The sequence below is a fragment of the Molossus molossus genome, unplaced genomic scaffold (genome assembly GCF_014108415.1).
Source record: "Molossus molossus isolate mMolMol1 unplaced genomic scaffold, mMolMol1.p scaffold_m16_p_17, whole genome shotgun sequence".
NCBI classification, from domain to species: domain Eukaryota; kingdom Metazoa; phylum Chordata; class Mammalia; order Chiroptera; family Molossidae; genus Molossus; species Molossus molossus.
This window is the reverse complement of record NW_023425352.1, coordinates 1,009,329-1,034,652: the sequence shown is the minus strand read 5'-3', so window position 1 is coordinate 1,034,652 and position 25,324 is coordinate 1,009,329. Positions and strand designations below refer to the sequence as shown.

Sequence of the window (25,324 nt, the reverse complement as noted above, 5' to 3'; positions counted from 1 at the left end):
TGGCTGCTTCTGCCACCGCCCGAAAGGTCCCCCGAGGGGCTGCTGGTGGTGTGGTGTGGGGCGGGGCGGTGCGGGGTGGGGCGGGGCTGTGCGGTGCCGTGCGGGGTGGTGCCGTGCGGGGTGGTGCCGTGCGGGGTGGTGCCGTGCGGGGCGGGGCGGGGCGGGGTGGTGCCGTGCGGGGTGGTGCGGTGCAGGGTGGGGTGGTGTGGTGCGGTGTGCTGCAGGGTGGGGTGGTGCGGGGCGGGGCGGGGCGGTGTGGTGTGGGGCGGTGTGGGGCGGTGCGGTGCAGGGTGAGGTGGTGTGGGGCAGGGCGGGGCGGGGCGGGGCGGTGTGGTTGAGTAGGTTGCCCCCGAGCACGGAGAGGGCTTTCATCAGGGGACAGTGCAAGGTGACCACACGGGTTTTTGAGGGTTTAGGATGCCTTTTTTTAAAAAAATTTTAATAAATAAATCCTAACAACTTATTTTATTTATATATATATATGTATATATATATATATATATATTTACATTTATATTTATATTCACACACACACTTTTTATCCTTACCCGAGGACATTTTTGCATTTATCCTCAAATAGAGCGGGAGGGAGATAGGGAGGAAGAGAGAGAGAAACATCCCTGTGAGAGAGACTCATCGACTGGCTGCCACCCACACAACCCAACCAGGGCTGGGGACAAACTGCAACCGAGGTACATGCCCATAGCGGGAACCGAACCCGGGTCTCTCTGGACCACAGGCTGACGCTCTAACCGCTGAGCCAAACAGGCCAGGGCTATTTTCAATATTTTAAGTATCTGGTATTTTTTTTCGTTGTTTAGCTTTCAAGTTGGTCTTAAAACTATGAATAATGTGCCAAGAATCAGCACCTGTCTTTATTGTCACTGTAACTAATCATAAAACTGCAGACTGTTATGCCCAGAAAACAGAAACGAGTTACTTTGTCTTTAATGATCAGTGGTCTCTGACCTGAACACAGTGCACCTGTTGAAAAGGTGATTGATTTGATTTGATGGCCTTAATTTAAGGTATGACAAAAATGTGATAGAAAACTCTGCATTTACATATTTACATGTATCTCATGAACTTGTTAAACCTGTACTTGGGTAGAGGTTTGGTGGCCCAAGGAGAGAGGCTGTGGATGGGGGCTGACGTCACTGTCCATGGATTTCTATATTATTTGAGTTTCAGAACAAGCTTTTTTTTATGCTTTAAAGGGATATTTAAGAGTAACATGCTCACTGAGTAGTAATTTCGGAGATGACTAATTCCCAGAAAATTTGTTGTTAGTTCAAGTTATTGAAATATTTTAAAATTTATGTTGTATCATTCTTTTCATTCTCTTACATGTCTTGTTGACCTCTGTTCCCTTTCCTTAAATTACTGGCAGTTGTAAATATGAGGGTTTTTTGGGTTTTGTTTTTAATGCTCACCCAAGAACATTTTTCTGTTTATCTTCAGATCGAGTGGGAGGGAGGGAGAGAAGCATCAGTGTGATAGAGCCACATCGACAGGCTGCTTCCCGCACGACCCGACCAGGGCCGGGGATGAACTGGGACTGAGGTCCATGCCCTGGACCGGAATCGAACCTGTGACTCATTGGTCCACGGGCTGACGCTCTGACCACTGAGCCAAACCGGCCAAGGCAATATGTTTTTGTTAAATCGATTTGAGAGAGAGAGGAAGGGCGAAGGGGTGGGGGGGGAGAAACATTGATGTGAGAGAGAGTGATTGGCTGCCTCCTGTGCGCACCCTGACTGGGGATTGAAGCTGAAACTTGGGCCTGAGCCCTGACCTGGAACTGAACCCGAGACCTTCTCGTGCGCAGGCAATGCCCAGCCGACTGAGCCGCGCCAGTCAGGGCGGCACTGGCTGTTTTAGGTGATATTCTTGGCATCTTTGGGTAGGCAGAGTTCTAGAGTTACATTCCAAGTTTGAACTGCAATTTAGGTTTTTAGGAAAGATACGCTCTTGTCTCTGTGATGTTATGTTCCCTTTCCGTGCTCCATGTGGTGGTCTCGAGAGTGTAGTCAAGGAAACTGCTGTGTTCTAGTACGTTGGTAGGAAGTTGTGGTTGAGTTTCATAATCTGGTGAGTTAGAACACCACGTTGTTTATAATACCTAACAACCCACGAACTTCTGAAGTATCAGAACACTGAGACCAAATGTATTTGTATCTCCAAATGACTAGGATAAATAAATACTGAAGAGGATGAGAATTTAAAAATTCATTATTACCACTTTTTGTAATTCTGTATGATGTTAAGAAGTGCGTAGCTGGTTGATATATAAGAATACTATGCATTTGATTACTTTGATCCAGATATAAAGGCCTCGGAAGTATTTGGACTAAAAAGAACTATTAAGTTTGATTAATTTTTATGCTATAAGTTTCTCTAAAAATGCTATAAATTTAGAAATTTTATGAGGCATTTGTGTGTTTGTATGTATATATATTAATAGATAGCAGCATCACAAGCCAACTTGGACTTTGGTTTTTGAAATTTGTATATTGCCCCCAAATTTGATTTGTATATCATTTTAAAGCCTTTTCTCTAATCTGAATAAATAGAAATGAAGTACAGTTGACCCTTGAACAACATGGATCCACTTATGAATGGATTTTTTTTTCATAAACATATTGGAGATTTTTTTTGGAGATTTGTGACAATTTGAAAAATACCAGATGAACCATGTAGCCTAGAAATAGCGAAAAATTTAAGAAAAACCTATGTTATGAATGTATAAAATATATGTAGATAGTAGTCTATTATTTACTAACATAAAATATACACAAATCTCTCATAAAAAATGTAGCTTTAAATTGATCAGAACTTACGCACATAAACAGACTGTACGCAGCGCCATTTGCTGTGGGGAAGAATGTAAACAGAGGTTACGACGCATTATTAAGTCATAACTACATAAAGTAACTGTAGCGCCACCTGTGCTGCTGTGATCCTCTCGGGCACTTGGGTTGCGGTCGGGGCTCAGCGGCTGTGAGTTCCCACGAAGGAGCCTTGTAATGCTGGTCCTCCGGGTGAGCGCTCCCCTCTCCAGCAAATCGCCTGTCGCAGGCAAGCGAGCTCCTGGCTCTGGAGTGTTTGCCATCCTGTTTGGTGCAACATTGTAACCTTGACTGACACATGGGCCCATCTGAAGCACCACCATTGATGGTGGAACTGCTCCCAAAAAGCAGAGAAAAGTCAGGGCATCTTGAGGAGTCGAGGTGCTTGCTATGGACTGAGGTCTGCAGTGGAGGTTGCCGTCATTTCGAGATAAGTGAATCCCGCATCGGGACCATCGAAGGAAAAGATGTTTGAGGCCATCACTGCAGCTACGCCAGCAGGCGCAAAACCTTGCACTTGCGAGATAGCTTTGCATCTTGTACGGAAAATGCAGCGTTCACCTGGGGGCAGGGCTTCTCAAAGGAAGGCCACCTGCTATAGACTAATAAGATTTGAGAAGAAGTGATGTCATTATGGGACAAAAGGAAGGTGAGGGGTCTAAAGCTGCATCGTTTTTGATGCCACAAGGAATGGGTTAATAATTTTAGAGGTTTGGCTTTAAAAATGTCAGGATGACAGGAGGAGTAGCTTCTGCCACCAAGGGGCAGCAGGTGAGTCCTAGACGAAAGGGAGCGAGTCACCGAGGAGACAGGCTGTCTGCCAGGACAGGTCTTCAGTGCGGCGGAAGTGCCCTGCTCTGGAAGGCCAGAAGGTGTCTGTTAGTGAGGAAGGAGAAGCAGGGACCAGGATTTCAGGCAGGAAGGGACCGGCCAGCTGTGCTGTTCTGTGCCAGGGCAGCCAGGGCTCAGCCCCACCTCTCGAAGGGAAGAGATCAACACCACCTGCTGGTCTTTGGGTTGTGCAACAGGAAGACCCAGACAGCCGGACCCCTTCTTTGGATTGGTTCCATCCGTGTTGTCCGTGAGGTCCACCTGTCCAGTAAGGGAGTGCGTCCCGGGTTCTGTGTTTGGACCATGCCCCTGGCCATGCAGAACCTCATGAGCTCAGCACCCATGGTGTCAGAGTGGCCACTTGCCCCCAGCACAGGATCTCTGACCAAAGCTCGTTACACGTGGTGCCCCCTGGGAAGGGTGGGAGCCCGGCAGGAAGGACAGGAAGGTCTGCAAGTACAGCGCCGCGGAAGAGGCGTCACTACAGAAAAAGCCCAGAGATGCCGTGCAGAGCCCGCAGCTCCTGCTGGAGGACGCCGTCCGGATGCCGTGCAGAGCCTGGCGGAGGGTGTAAAGACACGGATCCTGGAGGATTCACCTGCTCGTAGGCACCATACCAGAGGGCTGGGTGGAGGCGGCTCAGTGGAGACGAGAGGCTCCCGTTGACCTGCGACCTTAGGCGTTTGGCAGGAAGTCCCGATCGTGAAGACTGTGCTGATGTTCAGAGCTCGGACCCTGAGACGAAGGCAAACCTGGAGCAAGGATTGCGACTGCAGAGACATTCTCGGAGCCACGGAAGAGCGATAGGGCGGAGCCGGCCGTGCGTTCCTGTGAAGTCACTGTGCGCGTGCCTCTCCCGCTCCCGCCGCCGCCACCGCGGGAAGACGGGCAGAGGATGACCTTCGTGACAACCACTGCCACGCAGCTCTCGCAGGGAGTCATGGTGCTGTGCAGCCAGGGAGGAAGCCTTGCTGCGTGGGTGCGAATCTGCGTGTGGTCACCGCGTCACCGCGGCCAGAACCGGAGGGGACGTTTCTGGGTTGTTGGCACCTAAGCCCTCATCGTGCGGAGCGTGTGCAAGCTCGTGTGCAGTGGACGGCCTGCCCGTACGTAGGCGAGCGACATTCCCCGTCAGATCGGTGCAGTGCGGGGGTCTTACTGTCTGGTCACCTTACTCTGCAGCCTGTGCTCGTGGCTGGAGAAACCGCACCCACCGGTGCTGCGGGGGAGCGGCTCTGTGAGGGGAGCGACCCCAGCACTGTGTCGTGACCGCGACCGCACACAGCGGTGTGGAAAGTGTGCTGGGGCCTAGCCGTCCATGCACAAGCGGTGTGCACACCTGCAAGGGGCAGGTTTTCCCGTTATTGTTGTGTTTTTATGTTAGTGCTAGTAGTGACCGCAACATGCACAGCGTCTTGCATCATAGAAGAGTGTAGAGGTAGGTGCTGACGGACAGACGGACAGGTCATCTGCATGCGCACAGCAGCTCGGCAGTGTCAGCACCGAGCATGTTTCTCTCCCTGGTCTCACTAGTAGCCTCTTCTCTCCCCAGCTCACTTAGTGTGAGAACAGTGTGTGCCACACGTAACATCTGGAACACGTGCTGATCCGCTGCCATGTCGTCCGCAGGCTCCCTGTCGGCAGTGGGCTGTCCATAGTTAAGCTTTGGGGAGTCAGAAATTACACCACGTGATCGGTGACCCTAACACCCACTTTGTTCAAGGGTCGGCTGTACTGGCTTTAACAAGTGAAACAACACAAACTTCCTACCAGAGTCTACTTGAAACAGTTGATGTAAACGACACACCATGTTGGGCTTTTCCTAATCTTCTGTTTTTATTTTTGTATGTTATACTAGAAAAGAATAAAAATTAGAGATTGGCATTTTATTCTACATAAAAGAAGATGATGTTATGTCAAATCTTATGTTTTTATTTGCTAGGGTGTTCCATTCATTTGTCTTAAAGTATGTCTGTCCTAAAATACTTTAGGATAAAGGTGAAAACTTAAACATCCTTTCATATAGACGTACTTTAAAATCCCAGCTCTTGGAAGCCCCGGGGTTGAGGTTGGAGGACTGTGCAGCTGGGTGATGTTTCCGCGTCTCGTCTGTTCTCCCCGATCGTGACCAGGGTCTGTCTGTCTGTCGGACTGTAACCGTCCTGAAGGGCCCTTTCCCTGCCGCGGCGCTCCCCTTGGGTGGCAGGGGTGGCGGTGGCCGGCACGTTAGGAGGAGCCGGCTGCAGGAGGCAGGGCGCCTTGTGTGTGCTGTCCCTTTCCCCGGGAGGGTGGTGCCCCAGTGGACGCTCAGTGTTCTCGTTTTGAAGCACATGGGTTTTCCGTCTCCATTTGACAGCGGACTCTGTAGGAAGCAGTGTGTACTCTGACATTGGTGTGTCCAGCTGGCGACACCAGAACCACCACAGTGTTCACAGTGGAGAACATCTCGTACGGGGAGAGGTGACCCAGAGGTCGGCAGCAGCAGGCTGGACAGTAAAACGGGCCCAGGGCCGGGCTGCCCATGGGAGCGGGAACCTCGGCAACTTCAGGAGCCCCTGGAGCTGCTGCCGAAAAGCAGGGAGTGGGGAGGAGGGGAGAGGTTGTGGGGAGAAGCCCCCTGGCTTCTGTCTCCCCAGCTCCTCCTGCAGAGCGGGTCAGGCAGGGCAGCGGGCCGGATCTGGGGGTCGATGGGATGAAGCAGGTGCTTTGAGGAGCCCTCTTGCCACGGTGCTGTTTCACCTGGTCTCTGGGCATGCCCTGGGAGAGCGGAATCCGAGGCTGCTCCTCCCTCCTCGTCCATCGTGCCTTCCCGGCTCTGGCTCAGTGGGAGCGGGTCTGCTCGCGTGTCACTTCTCCTGGGGGGGGGGTGCACCATTAGTTAGCACCCCCCTTTCAGATGACTGCACAGCCACAGAATGAGGTCAGTTTGCAGTGCCGTTGCCCTGACTCACTCTCTCAGGGACGGAGGCAGGTCGCGTGTGAGACAAGTCCATGAAACGGGGTCTCTCTCAGACACTAGCGGAACAGTGTGCTTCTTCTCTTCTGAAACTGATCTTGACCGACTGACCCTGATTAGTTAATGAATACCTAGCAGAGAACATAGTATCAGTTGAGGAAGAAACATGTGTTATTTGTTGCTTCCATCACAAAACAACTCGGAATGGAATCCAGCCAACGTGAGTATCAGAGCGTGGCGTGTGGGGGATCCAGTGCAGTGCTGGCCTGCGTTGGCTGTGTGGAAGCTGGTCGCCGCTTGGAGCAGCGAGGGTGCAGCTGGCCGGCCCTGAGAAATCCGGAACAGCCTGGACTTACGGACGCGGGGACTGGCACCTCGCTTCTGTCTTCTGGGAGATCCGAGCTCAGCAAAGAAATGGAGTGCGTCAGTCAGCCTTGGAGCTGCTTACATTATGACAACCTTATGCTCATTGTAGAAAATCCAGAAAAATGAGTGTGTAAGAGTGTGTGTGAATGTGTTTGTGTATGAGTGTGTGTATATGTGAATATTTGTATATGTGTGTGTGAATGTGTATGAGTGTATGTGAGTGGGGATTGTGAGTGTACGTGGGTGTGTGTGAGTGCGTGTGTGCACGCGAGTGTGGGTGTGTAAGTGTGCACGTGTGTGGGAGTGTGAGTACATGTGTGTATGAGTGTGGATGTGTAACAGTGCGCGCACGTGTGTGGGGGTGTGTAACTGTGCACGTGTAAGTATGTGTGTGCGTGTCCCACAATGTGGATTTCTCTTGAGACATAGCCGTCAGGGTCGACGTGTGCTCCCTGCACATGCTGCTGGGCACGGCTGTGTGTCGCCCGTCGTCTGAGACACGCGGGAAATGGAAGGGCACCGCAGTCGCAGTTTTCACCTGGTCTCTGTTCTCATAGCACTTCTGCTGGGAGGGAAGCCGGCAGCAAGCGCTCGGCTGGCGCGAAGTGTGACGAGGGCGGTGCAGGGAGCAAGGGCAGCGGCTGCTGGGTAGGAGGCGGAGGCCTCCAGGGAGCTGTGCTGAGCCATCTGGTGGAGCCAGAGGGGTGACGGGAGCAGTGGTTCCTACTGTCTGCGGTTTCTGCCCGATTCTCTCGCGTCGTCTGTGCTGCTGTGCGGCCTTCTGTTGTGTGTGTACCTTGACGTGTTGAACCTGGTCTTCGTGATGGACGTGTAGGTGGTTTCAGTTTCCGTACGAGAGTGTCGCTGTAACATCCTCACGTGTGTCCATGAACACGGGTGTGCATGCGTCTCAGGACAGAGGTCCTCACCCCCCTGAAAGGCTTGAGAAAAGCCTGGTCCTGGGGCACTGCCACTGTCTGGCGTTCTCCCGAGTGGCCTCGCCGAGCCAGTGAGGAGACGGTGCCCGTCTCGGTGCCATGGTAACGTGGTTCTGTGTGGGTTAGAACTGGTGAGTGAGAACAGGGCCGGTGCCTAGGAGGAGCTGCTGACGAAGAGAGTCTCTCCATTCTGTGCCGCGTCCAGGCGGGGCAGTCGGCTGGCACGGCAGCTTGTCCCTGTGTCCACACACCCAGGTTCCTACTTGGTTTTGTTTTCGGGGAGCTGAGGGCAAGCTCTTCCCCTCAAGCCCCAAGACTGCGGCGAGATGGCCCGCCTGCCGTCCTCGTTCCGCGGGCAGAGTGGAGGAGGATCGGAGAGTGGAGAGGCAGAGGGCGCGGGCCAGCTGTCCTTGTGAAGGTTTCTGGAAGCAGCCTCAGAGACGTCACCTTGTGTAGTCTCAGCCAGAACCTGGTCACGGTGCACTGCGGAGACGGCTGGGAACCAGCTGTCCTCTGGGTGCAGGGTGCCCGCTGAGAGCCGGGTGCTCTCCCACGGGACAGGGGAAGGAGCCGCCCTGGTGGCAGGACCGGCAGGCTCTGGGTGTCCTGCGTCGCTGTGTGCACCTGCCCCTTCCCAGGTGGTGCCCATCGCCCCGACTGCTGCGTGGGTGGGATGCCCGGTCAGACAGGCAGCGTGCTGGCCACATGCGTGTCGGCCTGACTCCAGAAGGCGCCAGGGTCGTACACTTCATCGTGAGAAAATGCAGAGGTGTCGAAGGCCAGTGTTTTAGTTGCATGCAGTTCTTTGTCTCCCCGACGTTTCGGGAATCAATCACCTCCCAGCAAGGCTGCGGCTCATGTTTATCAGCTCAGGTCGGGCCCAGTGTCCGTGAGACCTCGTCTGAGAGCACAGCTCGTGCTTGGCAGTCACCGTCCAGTAAGTGTTTCCACGGGGAAATGAGAAGTCGTTTGCTCTGTGACTTTTCTAACCAGAATCTTGTTGTTGCAGCGGATGAAGGTTGCAGCAAGGACCCCGACCGGCTGCGGGTGTTCCACAAGAAAGCCATCGTGCCTTACGGTGTATACCGGAGACAGCAGCGGGACCCAAGCGAGGACGCGGCCGTGCGGCAGTACGCCAGCCTGGTGGGGCAGGCCTGCGCCGAGCGGATGCTGCTGTTCCGGAGTTGAGCCTGTGGCCGCCAGACGCCGAGGCCCCGGGCCCACCCGCCAGTCTCTCCTGTTTTGACTGTTATATGGCTTTTGTAAACTATTTTGTGGCATTGTATTTGTGAGAATCTCATGGTTAATATAAAGGTTTTAAAAATATGTTATGACCTGGCCTCATAATTGGGGTTTGTCATTTCAGAAGATTGTTTTATGAACAAGATACGGTAAACTTTTATCGTTACTATTTTGGAAGTAAAAGCAATACGTAAATCGTAAGTAATTAAATTACACTTGTGCTTTTTGTTCTGTTAGCAATGAAAACAGACTGTTTCCTCAGATCCATTTAAAACATGAGTTTATGCTAAAAAGGAAAAAAACAAAACAACACCTGAAGTTGGGGAAGGAGGTGTGAGGTCTGTCTCGTTGCTCAGAAAACGTTCTTGGGAGAGCGAGGCCATGCCGACGGCGTCAGGTCAGGCTGCTGCTGGATGTCGCGCTGTGTCCTCTGCGCTGTGTCCTCTGTGTGAAAGGAGGAGGCAGTGCAGACGGTGCGGGCGTTGTCTTCACGCGGGACATCCGTCTGCCCAGGACGCCCCCTCACGTCTGCTGTCTCGGCCGCGAGCCCTCCTGGGGGAGCTGCTGCTCGTGCTCCCTTGTCCCCCAGAGCCCCCAGTTTGCAAGAAAGTAGACGCTCACCTGGTCATGTATCATGTGCTTTGCTCTGTTTCCAGAAACTCATTCAGTGGAGTTTTTAAAGAGAAGTGTTGGCTTCTGCCTTGTGTGAGCCTCGCCAGGAGCCCGTGTGCACCCGGCTTCCATCCCTCAGAGCGGAGGACCCCGGCCTTTGGTCACTGGCTAAGAATTAGTTACTGTCTGACCAGTGTCGTCGCTGGGGTGCAGGTCACGTTTAACTGCCCAGGACTCATCCTGACCTCGTCCCAGCGTCGGGTGAAACGATCCATCTCTTTGCGTGGGGTGTTGCCGGCGAGGTGCCACACGCCATCTGCAGCGGAGGCTGCCCCCCCCCCCTCTTTTGTTTGGTCCTTTGCCCATGGAGCAGCTGTCGAGGTGGCAGGCCTGTGCTGGGGGACAGCAGAGAGGCCGATGCTCATGGTGGGGACCGTGAGGAGTGGGAGGTGTTTCTCGTGTGGCCCAGGCTCTTGCCCGCTGCTGGGCCACGGAGTCCTTTCCAGACCCTGCTCTGCCCATTTTTCTATTTTCCATCAATTGGGCCTTTGGAAAATATACTATAAAGCTTAGTAGAATCTCATTGCTGATTTAAAATTTTTCTTCTAAATACACTGAATTTAGATAAAACATAAGCTAGAGTAAAAGGAGGGCTCATAAAATAATGATTTTAAAAGTCAAATGGCTAGAAGTCAACGTCCAAACTACATGTTTGTTCAGTGTGAGACACCTGCCGCGGGCAAGTGTTTGGCTGGTGGGGGCGCGCAGAGCTGCTCTGGCCGCACGGGCTCTGCGCTCTCCTGGGTTCTCCTTCACAACAGTCTCCCGAGAGCGTTTGGCGGAGCCTTGCTTGGAACTGCCTTCAGAATCTAGAGATATTTGTTCTTTTTCCCTGTGAAATGAAAATAGCTTAATTTTTTAATGATTACAAAAGTGATACTGTAAGCAATGAAAACATTGAGAAGTATAAATAAAGTAAAAATAATCTGAAATTCTGCCATACAGAGAAAGAGAGAATTGTCTCACACACACACACATACATACGTAATTTTAATATCAATAGAACTGTGTTCTATGCGCTGTTTTCTCAACAATGAGTTACGGACGTAGGGAAATAGGAAGACGTTTGAGCTGGGATGTCCGAGTGTTGTGAGCACTCTCGGTGTGATTCAGTAACGTGGGGTCTGTCTTGGCGCCCCGGGCGCCCGATGGCCAGGTGCTCAGCCCCGGTGCCTTTGTCTCGGAGGTTGGCGTGGAGAAGGGCGTTCCCGGGATCACAGCTCTGGAGTATCTATCACAGGAGAGAAGACTTCAGTCTCCCCTCAGTGCAGGGTTCGAGTGGGCTGCTTCGAGGGATGCGGGGCCGGAGCCTGTCTGGGGACCGTGCTGCTGTGGGCCCTGTGGGCGGCGTTTTGCTGGTGCCAGGGTGGCTCCAGAGGGAGGTGGGCATGGAGACTCTGGTCAGTTGCTATGTTCACATTGGCTTTTTGTTGTTATGTTTTTGAGAATAGATAGTGGATTTATCCTCATGAGCAGTTTCTTGGGAAGACGGTGGTTGGTTCTTTTGGGTTCGAGCTGACTGGTGGGCTCAGGGAGGACAGGGATGGTCAGGAGTGACCGCTTGGTCAGCTGACACGCAGTCTAGCTGAGAAAACTGACGATGTTAATGACCTTCATCTAAAGACAGACGAGACCCTTTCAAAGGCAGTTGGTATCTTCCCAGCTGGCAGCTTGGCACCTGGGGTCTCAGCCCTGCCCCCTTTCTGACTTCAGGTGAACGCACTCCTACTTCCTGTCTTGGGGAAAAAGTGGTGATTCCCACGCTCCCCACTTTATTTCAATTATTTCAGTTCCATTGACATGTTTATTCTTTTATTTTTAAAAAGTGTGATCACTTTTTATATTCTAAAATACAGAGACTATTTTACCAGATAAATATTTTATTCATTTGATTAAAATTAGATAAAAAATTATTAACTATGTTTTCTTTCAAACAGCTTATCCTACTTTTTATCCATGTTACAGAGTATCGGTTGTGTGTGGTTGCTTGATACAGTGGGATCTATTATGTAAACGAGCCTTTTCTTTTATAGGCTTTCTGTTATTTCAGTATGAAGAAAGATGACGACGACTGTGAGACTAGTCACCTAACATGTACCTGTCTGTTGCTAACTTCAGAGAAAGGGAAGTGCGATGGGTGTAATTGGGAATGTTTAAATGAAGTTGTTCAAACATGTATTCTTTTCCCAAGGAGAAGCAGTAACTGTAAGGCCCAGCCCAGGTGGGTGCCGTTGTGGTTTCTGCTCTTGTACTTGCTTTGTGAACGGTTTGTTGGATGACGCTTGAAAGGAGGAAATAAAGCTTTTCCCTCGGCAGTGGCTCTGGCTGGTCGGCACAGAAAAGGTGTCCCCATCTCCGAATCCTGCACTTCGCCTTCAGGGAGCGTGCAGGAAGCAGGCAACGCGCTGGCTGGCGCACCGTGACCTGTAGTCTTCGGGGACGGTGATGCCAGATCACTCGGTCCCTTAGGGCGCCATGGGTCCCTTTCTCGGGAGTAAGTCAAACGAAAATAATTGTCTCCTTAAGCAAAAAGTCTGGATTTTCACAAGGTGAATTTGGGAATACACATTGTTTTACCTAAAGGGATTTGAAATAAAAGATTTAAGTTATAAACTCTAATATAATTTCTCTTAAAAAGTTGAGTTTACAGAGAGATTTTCATAAATATCTCCTAGAGCAAAGTGCTTTAATTATTTTAATAGTCCACAGTATACCTATGGAATACATTTACAGGTGTTTGCCTTTTTACGATAAAGCAGGTCCTGGCAGGATTATGATAAAATGAATCCAATTCTCCAAGTTATTTAAGTATTAGTTACAATTTCCACTGACATTTCTTCCAGAACAGAAATAGCTTTGATGTTTCTCTGTGAAGTGGACAGTGTTCAGCAGAGAACATTTAGGTGGCAGGGAGCAGTGCACCAAAGGAGGTGACAGTCACAGCCCTGGCCGGTTTGGCTCAGCGGTTAGAGCGCCGGCGTGAGCACCAAAGTCACGGGTTCGATTTAGTCAAGGCCACATTCCTGGGTTGCAGTTTGTCCCTGTCCCTGGTTGGGGTCATGTGGGAGGCAACCAATTGATGTGTCTCTCTTGCATAGATGTCTCTCCCTCCCTCCCTCCCCACCTCCTACTCTATCTGAAGATAAATGAGAAAATATCCTTGGGTGAGGATTAAAAAAAAAAGTCACTTATAGTCCATCACTGACTGCTGCGACCATTCACAGTTTGGGTGTGCTCTTTTCAGACTTTATTCTACCTGCGTATGTGTGTATGTTTTACTTTTAAATGAAAATGGAATCATGCTATGTATATTGTTTCAGAACTTTATCAGGTATATTTGAACATCTTACTATATTGTGAATAAGCAAATGAGGAAAGAATGTCATTTGAACAGCTGTATAATATTCCACGGTGAGAAAGGGGGCTCAAGGCTCCACCCCTCCCGTGGGTACCAGGATTGTGAATGACTGGCGATCATGATTTCTGTCAGTTCTTTGTAGACATCGTAACGTCCTTCCTCCTCCCTTCCAGCTCCCTTTGCCTTTTGCTGGACAGGACAGACTTTCTCTCCTCGAAGGTTCAGAAAATGTGTAGCTTTTAACCTTGTCCCTCTCCTCTCATTGTCCCTCAGCTGAATGTTTCCTGGGAGCCCCACGCTGCTGCGTTCACCGTCTGCACAGCTCTGACACGGCCGTTAGAAAGGTCTGCCTTCCCGCTTCGGGTTATGTGAAACCTCGTAGAACAGTGGAGAGGGTGGGTGACCGGACCACGGTGATTAACGTAGCCAAGTGTTTTACTTCTAAAAATACGTGTTCCCTTTCCAAACTTCTTTGAGATGTAGCTCTAAGTAAAACTGCATGTTTGTATCCACCATGCTGGTCGTCACAGTTGGTGTCTGCAGTGCAGTCCTATGTAGGAAATAGTTCCCATTAACTGTTTCAGTTAGACCAAGAGTCAACGTCGCCCCCTATGTTTGACATCAAATTTTTATCTTTCTGGAGCTTCAGAACAGCTCTCGGGTTTGATAGCTGGGTCCTCATCACGTCTCTCCACCTGGGCATGAAGCAGCAGTCCCAGAGAATGGAGAGACCCAGCACAGGGCTCCTGATGGTGGGTCAGAGTCTCCGTGGTCAGTCACCCTTTACGGGGCGTCTGGCGTGCGTGGAGCAGACGGATGACGACCAGCACGGACATCTGCTTTGGTCGTCATATTTTGATCGAAGCTGGTGTGCAAAACTGGTTTTAAATTCTGTTTATTTAAAGGTTCACCAGCGAGAGCCGATACCAGGAAGGTATAGTTGCACTCCTAATTTTCATAATTCAACTATATGATATTTCTTATCATATTTCCTCACGAACCTTAGTTTTTCATGTTTTTGTTCATAACATAGGCCTTAAAACACACACACACACACACACACACACAAAAAACAACTAGTGTTGAAAGGAGAATAATGAATACTTCATGCAAAGTCCAGTTCATCACAATGAGTTCAGTCTGCAGTGAGTCTGAATAGCAGCTGAATCTTAACTACGGAGCTTTCTGGTCCTAAAAGAAGAAAGCACTTTGGGTTGTGAGCTCAGAACTCAAGGAGCTCAGTCGTGAGCACTTCGCTGCACATTGTAAATAATGAGGTGGCGGACTGTCACTTAGCTGTCACTGATGTTTTACTGACCACTAAAGCAGTTGTGTGTGCGTGTGTGTGTGTGCCCAAAGCTCGCTAGTAACAGTATTACTCATTCGCAGTTTTAATCTAAAGAATCCCCTCGATAGTGTCTGCATCTGGACGGCTGTTAGAAGCCATTCACACCGGTAAGGCAGCCGTGTCCAAGGGGTCGCGCTGGCCCCATGTATCTAGTTAATGAAAACCTAGCCTTCAGCTCCTGGGCCTCATGCTGCATGCCCCGTGCTGCTGTACTGATTGCAGATCTGAGGCTGCCACGGCGAGTTACCACAACCTGGGTGGCTTAAAACGACAGGAGTTTATTCTCTTGGTTCTGGAGGCTTTTAGTCCAACACTAAGGCTGGCTGGGCCGTGTCCCCTCCGATGGACCCAGGGCAGAAGCCTGCCGTGCCCTGTCCGGCTCTGGTGGTTGCTGGCGATCCTCAGTGCTTCTCGCTGGCAGCTGTGTTCACATGGCCGAGGTCTGCCTCTGTCTCTCTGTCCCCTTCTCAGCTCACAAGGTGACCGGACCACTGTTATTAATTCAGGATGCCAGTCATATTGGACTGAGGGCCCACCCTAATCCAGGATGACCACATCCTAGCAGGACACCTGCAAAGACCTGAATTCCGAATGAGGTCACATTCACAGGCATCTGGGGTTAGGGCTTGATGTATTGGGGGCACAATTTAAGCCCAAGAGCTGCCCTGCTGACATGTAGACCTGGAACACTGTCCTCGGCAGTTCCAGTAGACCTGCTGCCCATGTGCGGTGAGCTGGCGCTGAGAAATGTACAGGTGTCATTGGATACTTTGTTACAGGTGTCGGATACTTTGTTACAGGTGTTGGGTACCTTATTACAGGTGTCAGATACCTTGTTACAGGTGTCGTCGGGTACTTTGTTACAGGTACTGGATACTTTTTTACAGGTGTCGGATACTTTGTTTAGGTTTCTGTATGGCAAACACTATAGAATTGTTACAGAACAACATCCGGGGCTACTTGTTTCGACCTTTCTGATGGCTTCGGTCTCTGATGCAGGGCCACAACGCGTGTGTGCGTTTGCCGAAGCTGTTGGGAAAGTTTGGACATGAAGAACCAAGTTTAGAGGAAGACGGAGAAGTTTGGTTACCAGGGTGCTGTCCGTGTCTCTCACCACTTACTGCCGTGTGAAGGTTGGGAAACACCTGTCAGCGTGGTCGGCGAGCAGTGAGGAAGCGCGGCCCCCGCAGCCCCTGGAACACCCGTGGGGCCTCAAAAAGTAAGGTCAGAGAGGAGGAAGGAAGCCAACTTGCACTCGTAGCAGCTAAAATGAGCTTGAATCCAGGTACCAACGCGTGGATTCGAGCTTTCGGGCCGTGTGGCTGAAGCAATGTTGGTGCCGGTGAAAGGGCGAGCTCGCCGGAGGGCGCGCACATCCCCGGACCGGCCACTGCGCACCGGCAGCTGTGCTGGGAGCCTGGGCTCAGACGGGCCGTGGCCGGGAGTGCTGACCACTGCAGTCGCAACCAGATCCTTCACTTAACCATGACTTCTTAAAAAGAGTGGGGGCGAACCTGGCCGGACTGGGGTCAGATCCGAGGATCACTTTTCTAAATGTGTGACCTTGGGCAAGGGCCACAGGTCAGCAGACCTCGGCGTTCTCATCAGGAGTGGTGACCTGGGCAGTGGGCCCAGCCGGTCAGAGGTGAGAGCCGTGCCCTTGTAGAAGGCCGAGCTCACTGTCTCACCGCGTCGCCACCCCCCAACCCGCCGCCAGTGCCGGCACGAAGCAAGGCAGGAGCCTAGTAACCCAGGGTCCGGGACCCAAACTGCCCAGCCCCTGTGCACAGCAGCTTCGGGCCATAGTTGTCATTGGCCGTGACCATGCTGAGTTGTCAAGGAAGCAGCTGAAGTGCACTCAGGACCCTCCTACAGGAGCACGTACAAGGCGTTGAAATGTGTCCATTCAAAGTGTTAGGAAAGATTCTCCTACCAGCCAGATGGCAGCCGCTTTCGAATCCACCCCGGTGGAGCAGGACTTCACAGCCAAGGAGTCAGTCCACCTGAGACTGTTCACGAAGGGTGCTCTGCCCTGCTGGGGTAGTCGGAGGAAGGCTGCCCTTCTAGCAGGACGTGGACAGACGGACTCGTGAGCTGCCACGGGGAGAACCTCACCCCAGTGGCGCCCCGTCCGGGGTTCCTCAGCACGATGGCGAATACAATGGGTTTGGAGGCCCTGATACAATTATGTGCATTTCTGTTTGTTTTGTCTGAGACCAAACTAAATCACGGTGTCTGGGAAACCACGCTGGGCTGGGCTGGCCGATTGCTTCACTGCACCGGCGGGGGCGCTGTTTTGTCCTGTCCCCAAGCTCACCTGCTTTTCCTCCTCGAGCCTTATTCTTCCACACGGTGGCGGTTCTGGGGAGGCGGGACCTCTCCAGCGGCTTGTCCCAGAGTCCCGGTGGGCCGGGAAATCAGGACACTGTCCACGCCGGAGCAGGTGAGGCTGTGAGGGCTGAGGGACGCTGCCCCTGGGGGAGGGGCGACGAGACTTGGAAATAGATTTGTAGCTTTTAACCAAAAGAAGAAGAAAGCGTTTGTACACGAGCAGGGTGCTCTGCAGCCTGATGCAAAGTGGGTCCTGTCTGTGGGCTGTGAGCCCGGCCCCAGCTCGAGGCCACACGGAGGCCGTGTCCTGGGCACCTGCAGAAGCACCTGCGCTCCTCCTGCCGCAGGGACGCTCCGGGGCCCAGTGCAGGTGGAGTGAGGCTCAGCCGAGGCCCCGCCTGGCTGGGAGGAGGATAGAGCCACCCGACGTCCCGGGCCAGCCTCAGGCGGAAAGCCGGCGGTGGGGTGGCCGAACCGTCCTCATGACTGGCCGGCTGTTTGTCGGGTGACCTTGAGCAGTTGTTCTGGCCCTTACGGTTAAGTTTCCCCGACACCACCAGGGGGCAGAAAGAAACTTCCTGACCCTTCTTTATTTTCTGTTTTAAACTTCTGACTCACTCTGCATGGAAAAGTACACCTTTCCTTTGGGTCCATCCAGCCAGTGTTTTATATAAATTATGTTTCCGACTTGGCGTATCTTAGATTGGTCTTCAGATCTGGGTTTTCTTTGACTTTGTTTTCCCTTCTGCGTCGAAGGCAGAGGGAGGGGAACAAGCACTTTCGCAGCATTAAGGAGCCACGACTCGGGTGTCCGACCCCCAGGCCCGGACAGCGTCCCGGTCTCTCCTGCGCGTCCTTCCGTCTCCAGCCCCACGGAGCTGCTGTGGGCCCTCGGAGCCTCTGACCGGGGCCACTGTGACAGCCTCCCCGGCCAGTCTCATCTCCCTGACATCGCCCCCTGATCTGTCCCTCCCCCGGTCCGGCATCAGACAGCAATTCATCCTGACAGAATAATCGCCCCACCTGGCCGGCCCCACCTCTCGGCCTTCTGCCCACGTCTCCCTTTGATGACTCCTCTGCATTTTCTTTCCTGTTTCGTGGCCTCGAAGTCTGTTTCCTTGCTGCCCGCCCGGGCCAGCTCCACAGGTTCCAGCCTGAAGGTCCAGACGGGGCGTCCCGCCGCCCCTCCCCCGTCCGCGTCTCTGCGGCATCGGACCCCTGCAGCTGCCGTTCCCCAGGCCCCAGGAGGGGGCAGCACAGCGGGGCCCAGGGGTGACCACGCTGCTCTGGGTGAAGCCAGGCGAGGACGGGGCTCCCTGGGGGACACTCTTGGGGGAAGCACACCTGTGTCGTGTGGAGGCTGCAGCCTAGCACCCTCCCGGCCCCCGGCTGGGTCCGGCCCCGGGAAGCCTTTGGGAAGCATTCCCGAGAGGTGAGTCCGGGTGGGGCCCGGCTGCACCGTGAGGCTCGGGAGGCACCGAGAACAATGGGGAGACCCGGCAGGACAGGCCGGCTTGATGCACAGGTGAGCTTTCCCTGACAGCCTCCCTGTGTGCCGCCAGGAGCGAGGTCACACCTGTGGGTGTTTGTGCCGAGACAGGTGCTTCGCGGTCGCCTGCCGCCACGGGAGTGGTGAGCGCCGGAAGGAAGGGGCCCTGGGAAGATGGACGGGCACGTGCGGGGGCGACGGGACGTCTGGGGGAACAGTCGCTTGTCGTGAAGGACGCCTGGCCTAAGGGTCTGCGGACCCCGTGCTCGGGGGCAGGCCCGGCTCGGTTCACTGCTCTCAGACCGAAAACACAGACCTACGAACTGAAGATGCTTCAGGGTCAGTGTCATCCCTGCTTCGTTTAGACTTTTCCTCCCACACCCACGTCGCGTACGGCGGACGTTCTTGCAGGGGACAGAAAGGCTTTGTCCCAGGCCGCGGGGCCGCCCCGAGTGGCCCACTCACGTGAGGCCGAAGGGAGAGCCGCCAGGAGCCCCCGGCACAGACGCGCCCTCGCCATCGTGCCAGCAGACCCGCGACAGCGCTGCCCTCCCGGGACCACCCGTGTCCGCCGGCTCCCAGCGTCGGACGCTGTGTGGCGGAGGCCAGGCGCTGACGGGACTGGTGCTGTCGGTGGTCCTCAGCTCCGTCACTCCCCCTGAGCTGTACGAGGCCCCTGCTTTTCCTCGCTGCCCGGAGGTGCCCAGGGACGCCGCAGTCACCGCTGCCCGGTAGCAGAGGCGGGCACCGCTGGCTGGCAAGGAGGGCGCCAGGGCACACAGCCCAACACTGACCCGCACGTTGGGGCCGCTGACCGGCGTCTCCTCTCGAGGCCTGAGGCCCTCGCCAGCCGTTCGTGGAAAGCTCCAAAATCCAGGCCACACACGTACACGCGCACCTCACTGACGTTCACCCAGCAGCTGCCGGCACCATCTGTGCCAGTGTCATGCTCGCCACCCAGGTGAGCAGGACAGAGGGGCCGTCCCCTGGGAACTACATCCCAGGGCGAGCCGGGTGGTTTACAGGGGAGACACCTGCAGGGCCAGGGAGCAGGCAGCCGGGAAGGCCCTGGGGAGCAGCTGGGTGTGGGTGGAGCTGGGAACACGGGAGCACGTGGACATGGAGCCGTCGGAGGGCTGACTGAGCCCCGCAGCGGGGCACCGGCTGGGCCAGCACAGGGGCCCCCCTCCCGCTGAAGGCAGTGGACACGATTCCCGCGAGCGGAGCTCGGACCCGGTGAGTGTAGGAAAGGGGGAGCATTGCCAGCGGGAGGTGTGGGGGGCGCGGGGCCAGAGGGGGGCGTGGGCCCCATGGGGAGGCATGGACTCCGTGGAGGGCGTGGGGCCCGAGGGGGGCGTGGCCCCGTGGGGGCGTGGTCCCGTGGGAAGCGTGGGGCCCGGGGGGGAGGGGCGTGGGCCCTGTGCAGAAGAGATGCCAATAACCCGAAGGAAAGTCCCGGCCGGCCCGCAGGGGGGCGGTGCTCGGGCATCTCTCGGCGGGCGGACTCCTGTGGTGGGCGTGCGTTGTGGGAAGGAACGTCACTCACTTCAGAGTGACAGGAAGTGGCCGTGCCAGAGAGTGGGTGCCCGCGAGGTTCGCCACCCGTCAGCTCTCAGCACGGCTTGTGCACGTGCAGCTGCTTCTCCCTGCAGCAGGGCGTCCCTACTACACTAAGACGGCGCCTCCGGTACCTTCCCTCTGATTCCTGGCGTTTCTCCGGCTGCGTCAGCCTTTGTCACGTAATCAAATCCTAAACTGAAACGTTTAACCTTACACCAGTAGGACAGCTGCTGTAAAACAACGTGAACAAAAACCCCTGGGAAACAGCAGGTGAGGCGGAGGACGCAGGGAGCTGGAGCCCTTGCTCAGTTGCTGGGCATGGAAGACGGTGCGGCCGCTGTGGGCAGCCGTGGTGGCTCTTCAAGGAAATGAGAAAGAATCACCATACAGTCCAGCGATGCCACTGCTGGGTATACATCCAACAGAACTGGAGCAGGATCTCAAAAAGATGCTTGTGTGCCCACGTACGTGCAGCATCATTCACCGTGCGGGGGCCGAGGGCAGCCGCTGTCCAACCCCAACCCCAGGTGAAGGGTGGGCAGGATGTGATATGTGCAGCGGAACAGTATTCAGGCTTAAAGGAAGTTCTGACACAGGTTACGACTTGCATGAGCCTGGAGACATGCCGAGTGAAACAAGCCAGTCACCAAGAGGCAAATACGATGTGATCCCACACGCCTGCCTCGGGCAGTCAGGTTCGTGGAGACAGGAATAGTGGTGGCGCAGCTGGGGAGCAGGTAATGGGGAGATGTTTTCTAGGGACAGAGTTTCGGTTTTGCAAGATGAAACAGTTCTGGACACTGGTTGTGCAACAATGAACATACGTAACACGACTGACCTGTACCCTTAAAACTGGTTAAGATGGTAAATGCTATGGGTATCATACCACAAGTTTTAAAACTTGTATGCATGTTATCATTTTAAAAATTGTTTATTGATTGATCTTAGAGGAAGAGAGAGAAACACCGATTTGTTGTTCCACTTATTCATGCATTCGCTGGCTGGTTCTTGTATGTGCCCTGACCCCGGGTGGAACCTGCAACCTGGGCGCATCAGGACGACGCTCCATCCAACTGAGCTACCGGCCAGGGCTGAACTTGTTAAGTTACCTTGAGTCTGACAGCAGCCTGGTTGTCTGTTGTGCTGTGTCAGGTGCGTGTGACCCGGTAGCCCGGTGTCCGCTGCGCTGTGTCAGGTGCGTGTGACCCGGCAGCCCGGTGTCCGCTGCGCTGTGTCAGGTGCGTGTGACCCGGCAGCCCGGTGTCCGCTGCGCTGTGTCAGGTGCGTGTGACCCGGCAGCCCGGTGTCCGCTGCGCTGTGTCAGGTGCGTGTGACCTGGCAGCGCGGTGTCCGCTTTGCTGTGTCAGGTGCGTGTGACCCGGCAGCCCGGTGTCCGCTTTGCTGTGTCAGGTGCGTGTGACCCGGCAGCGCGGTGTCCGCTGTGCTGTCAGGTGCGTGTGACCCGGCAGCGCGGTGTCCGCTTTGCTGTGTCAGGTGCGTGTGACCTGGCAGCGCGGTGTCCGCTGTGCTGTGTCAGGTGCGTGTGACCCGGAAGCCCGGTGTCCGCTGTGCTGTCAGGTGCGTGTGACCCGGCAGCGCGGTGTCCGCTGTGCTGTGTCAGGTGCGTGTGACCCGGCAGCGCGGTGTCCGCTGTGCTGTGTCAGGTGCGTGTGACCCGGAAGGCCGGTGTCCGCTGTGCTATCAGGTGCGTGTGACCCGGCAGCGCGGTGTCCGCTTTGCTGTGTCAGGTGCGTGTGACCCGGCAGCGCGGTGTCCGCTGTGCTGTGTCAGGTGCGTGTGACCCGGCCCTCGGGAGACGTGGACTTGCGGATAGAGACCTGAATTCTAAGGGCAGAAATGCCACCCTCTTCCAAGAGGATGAATCAGATTCGTGAAGAGAAGTCATAGGATTATAAGATTCTTTTAGACAAAGCTTTCCGGTGGGCACTGTTACTGGCCTGACCGGACCCATGTCCCGCTCGGCCCAGTGTTTTCAGCCAGTGGCCGAGGCTGGGAGGCGGCCGTGAGCCTCGGGAGCAGCTGTCGGCTCAGCCGGGTGAGAGTCGGTGGTGACGCGCTTCTGGGCCCCGCCCCTGCCCACTTATCAGACTTTCCACCCGTTTCAAAGGGAGAGAAAGAATAATAAGAAGCAGTGTCCAGACCATTTTAATAAATACGAAGTTCCCCAAAAGGCCCCGATCCAGACCTCACGGCTCCTGCCAAACTCTGTAAAAATAAAGATTAAACGTACAGAGTATTTGTTTTGTTCTGATTGCTGTTATTTTGTTTCGGTAATAAAAGTCCTCGGGCATCTGGCCTCGGAGGGTGCTGACGGCTCTCGCTTTTGATGCTGACGCTCACCCGCCCGACAAGGGGCCCGTCCCCGCGGCGGGGCGCTGCACTGCGCTCCTGAACAGGGCTGGGGGGGCGCTTGTGTGCCAGCCGGGCCTGCTCTCAGACCCCTCCTCGTTTCTTAAAATTTTGTATTTTTAAATAATTTTAAGCTTTTGGAAAAGTTACAAAAAAGGTACAAAGAGCCATTGCAAACTTTTTTTTTTAAACTTTTATTTATTTTAGAGAGAAAGGAAAGGAGAAGGAGAGAGAGATTAAAACATCGATGAGAGAGAACATCGATTGGCCGCCTCCTGCACGCCCCCCACTGGGGATCGGGCCCACCACCTGCGCCTGTGCCCTGACCGGGAATCGAACCAGTGACTTCCTGGTGTGTGGGCTGATGCTCAACCACGGAGCCACACCGGCCAGGCTTATGGCAAACATTTTACCAGCTCTGTCATTTGTTAATATTTTGCCTCTCTCTCTCTCATATCTAATCACAATACAATGATCAGAAAGAGAAAATTAAACACTGGCACAATAGTGTTATCTAAAATAGATCTCATTTCACCATTTCCCAGTAATGTCTCCTGCAGCCGTTTTACTGTCTGTGCCGCTCACTGGGCGCATGAGCTCACTGTGCTTGGCCACGGAAGCAAGTCCGACTCCCCTCCCCCGGCCCGGTAGACACATGGGTCGGCGGTCACCCGCAATTGGACAGGAACACGGGTACCTTGTTTCCTGCGTATATGAGTCAACGGCTTTACACTATCAATATGTCACATCACCCTACAATGGTTTAAAGTAACCTACGGTAAGTGAGAATGTCTCTTTGGTTCTGTGTCGCAAACTGTAAAGGGAAGTGCTTCCCGGGCAGCCGGCAGTCACGAGAAAGCGCCCTCTGCCGAGATGGGGGGTTCTGATGCCAGCTTTCCCCGCAGGAACCATGTCTGGCCCCCAGGCTGGGGTGGTTGCTCCTCTCCGTCGGGTCAGCCAAACAGCTCACAGGAAACCGAACAGGAATAAGAGGGACTAGAATAAACGAGAAGAGAAGTTCATGGGCAGAGGGGGAAGGCAAGTCCCGGAGGGTCACTGTGGGGCCACCACCCCTCCTCTGACACCCCAAGGCTGGATGAAACCTCTTGGAACAGACATGCCTTTCGCCGGGAATGAAGGCTCCGAGGGAGGGCCCGGCGAGGTGTCCGTTCAGCAGACAGGAGGGAGCCGGACTTCAACGACGGTCATGACAGTGCCCTTCCTCCCGCCCCGCCCCGGAGTTGTGCACGCATGTGTGTGATTTAGGAATATTTAACGTCTGTGAACACACTCGAGGAGGTTTAATCCACCGCGATGATTACTCCACTGAAGCTGCTAGAACACACCTTTGGCCAGTGGGAGGCTCGCCAGTAGGTGGCAGCAAATCATCCGTCTGCTCCTTCGTCTGACTGAGAGCTTAGTGTCCCTCCTGCAGGCAGGACGCAGCACCAGGCAGTGTAAGGAGTGTGCAAGGTTCGGCCCCTGTCCTGTCTCCGAAGCTTGCGGACTTGAATGAGAAATAACCTATATCCAGATTGCGGCCAGAAGGCACTGTCGTGAAGGGTGGGGAAATGAAGTGGTGGTGTAGTGATGTGGAGGTGAAGCTGGCGTGATCAGGTGCATGCTGACCAGGTGTCCAGGCCTCCTCCGTGCCTCGCCCTCCCCCGCACGGGGCCGCCCTCCTGGGATCACAGGTGACAGCTCCATCCCGGCGCGAGACTCGCATCCAGCCCGCGGGAAGGGGGGAGACGAGGGAAGGCAGGCTCCAGCCTCGAAAGCCAGCCCCCGGAAGTACAGGCCACTTCGAATCACCTGTCAGAGGTCAGACTTAGTCACGTGGCCACACCTAGCTGCAAGGGAGTCTGGGAAATGAAGTCTTCCAGCGGGTGACCACGTGCCTGTTCACTGGGCTGTGTGCAGACCCTCAGTTCTCCAGGTCGAACGTGCACGTGGGCCGCCTCAGGATCTTGTTAGAAGTGCTGCGGGTTCAGGGCGCAGGCGTTGACGTGTCTCATTCCCCACAGCTCCCAGGTGAGGCGGGAACAGTTGGTTTCTGGACCACACATTAGCACCGCACTGTGGGGGTGCAGACCGGCACGCAGGGCAGCCTGGTCTCGCAGCAGATGGCGTCCGTGTCTCTCTGTCGCTGCCGCCGCCACAGCCATTTGGGTAAATATCCTTGGAGGATGTTGCATATTTGATTTAAACGCCCAGAAATGTGCCAGTGTAGTGTGTAATTAGAAGCCTCTTTGCCCAAAGTGGTGTGTATATTAGCTTTGGTGTAGAATTTGGAGTTTTCTTTTAGGACTAGAAAGTTTGAGTCATAGTATTACCAGTATAATAATATAAAAATGAGTTATTTTCTAAGTAGAAAACAAATCACAGTAGCACACAGCTTTCCTGGCATTATAAATATTTAGATCTGTGGACTTCATCCAGTTATCTCCAAACACTTTGGAAGTGTGAATAATTATACTTTATGCCAGTGTAAATAGGGTTTTTATTTCCTGGAGAAATCTAAGCACTTCAAGGCCCTTTAAGTACATCGTCTTTCAAGTGTCTTTAATCAGAATAGGAGCGAGCGTCCCTGGGCAGCCTCCCTTGGCTCCTGGGCCTGGGTGAGCCACCCTGCTCTGCTCCCACGCTGCCGACACCCCTCCACAGAGGCCCTGGCCTGTCGGCCCAGGAAGGCAGGCTGTCCGGTTCCTCACCCCTCTCTCCCACAGCCCAGAAGTCTCCCAGTCCTCAGGCAAGATTTTTAAAAAAATTTTTTCTTTATTGATTTTAGAGAGAGGAAGGGAGAGGGAGAGAGAGATGGAAACATCGATGAGAGAGAACATCGATGGGCCGCCTCCTGCACGCCCCCCACTGGGGATCGGGTCCACAACCTGGGCAGGTGCCCTGACTGGGAATGGAACTGGCGACCTCTTGGTGCAGGGTCGATGCTCAACCACTGAGCCACACTGGCTGGGCCCCAGGGCAGGATTTTGAAGTTTGGATTTCTCCTTTTGTCT

The 25,324-nt window shown here is 54.0% G+C and overlaps 1 protein-coding gene across 11 annotated transcripts in view; it reads left to right on the top strand.

The window, feature by feature from the left end:
• Positions 1–9,199, top strand: part of ATE1 (arginyltransferase 1) — a 99,576-nt gene extending 90,377 nt beyond the window's left edge. For 2 of the 11 annotated variants that reach the window (XM_036264881.1, XM_036264888.1), the window contains exon 14: positions 8,950–9,198. In XM_036264881.1, coding sequence (XP_036120774.1) covers positions 8,950–9,128 — 179 coding nt within the window. In that variant the 3' untranslated portion in view covers positions 9,129–9,198. Of the gene's footprint in view, positions 1–8,949 lie in introns of all 11 variants that reach the window. The other 9 variants (XM_036264890.1, XM_036264889.1, XM_036264882.1 and 6 more) reach the window with 8 other exon arrangements.
• Positions 9,200–25,324: the final 16,125 nt, after the last annotated feature.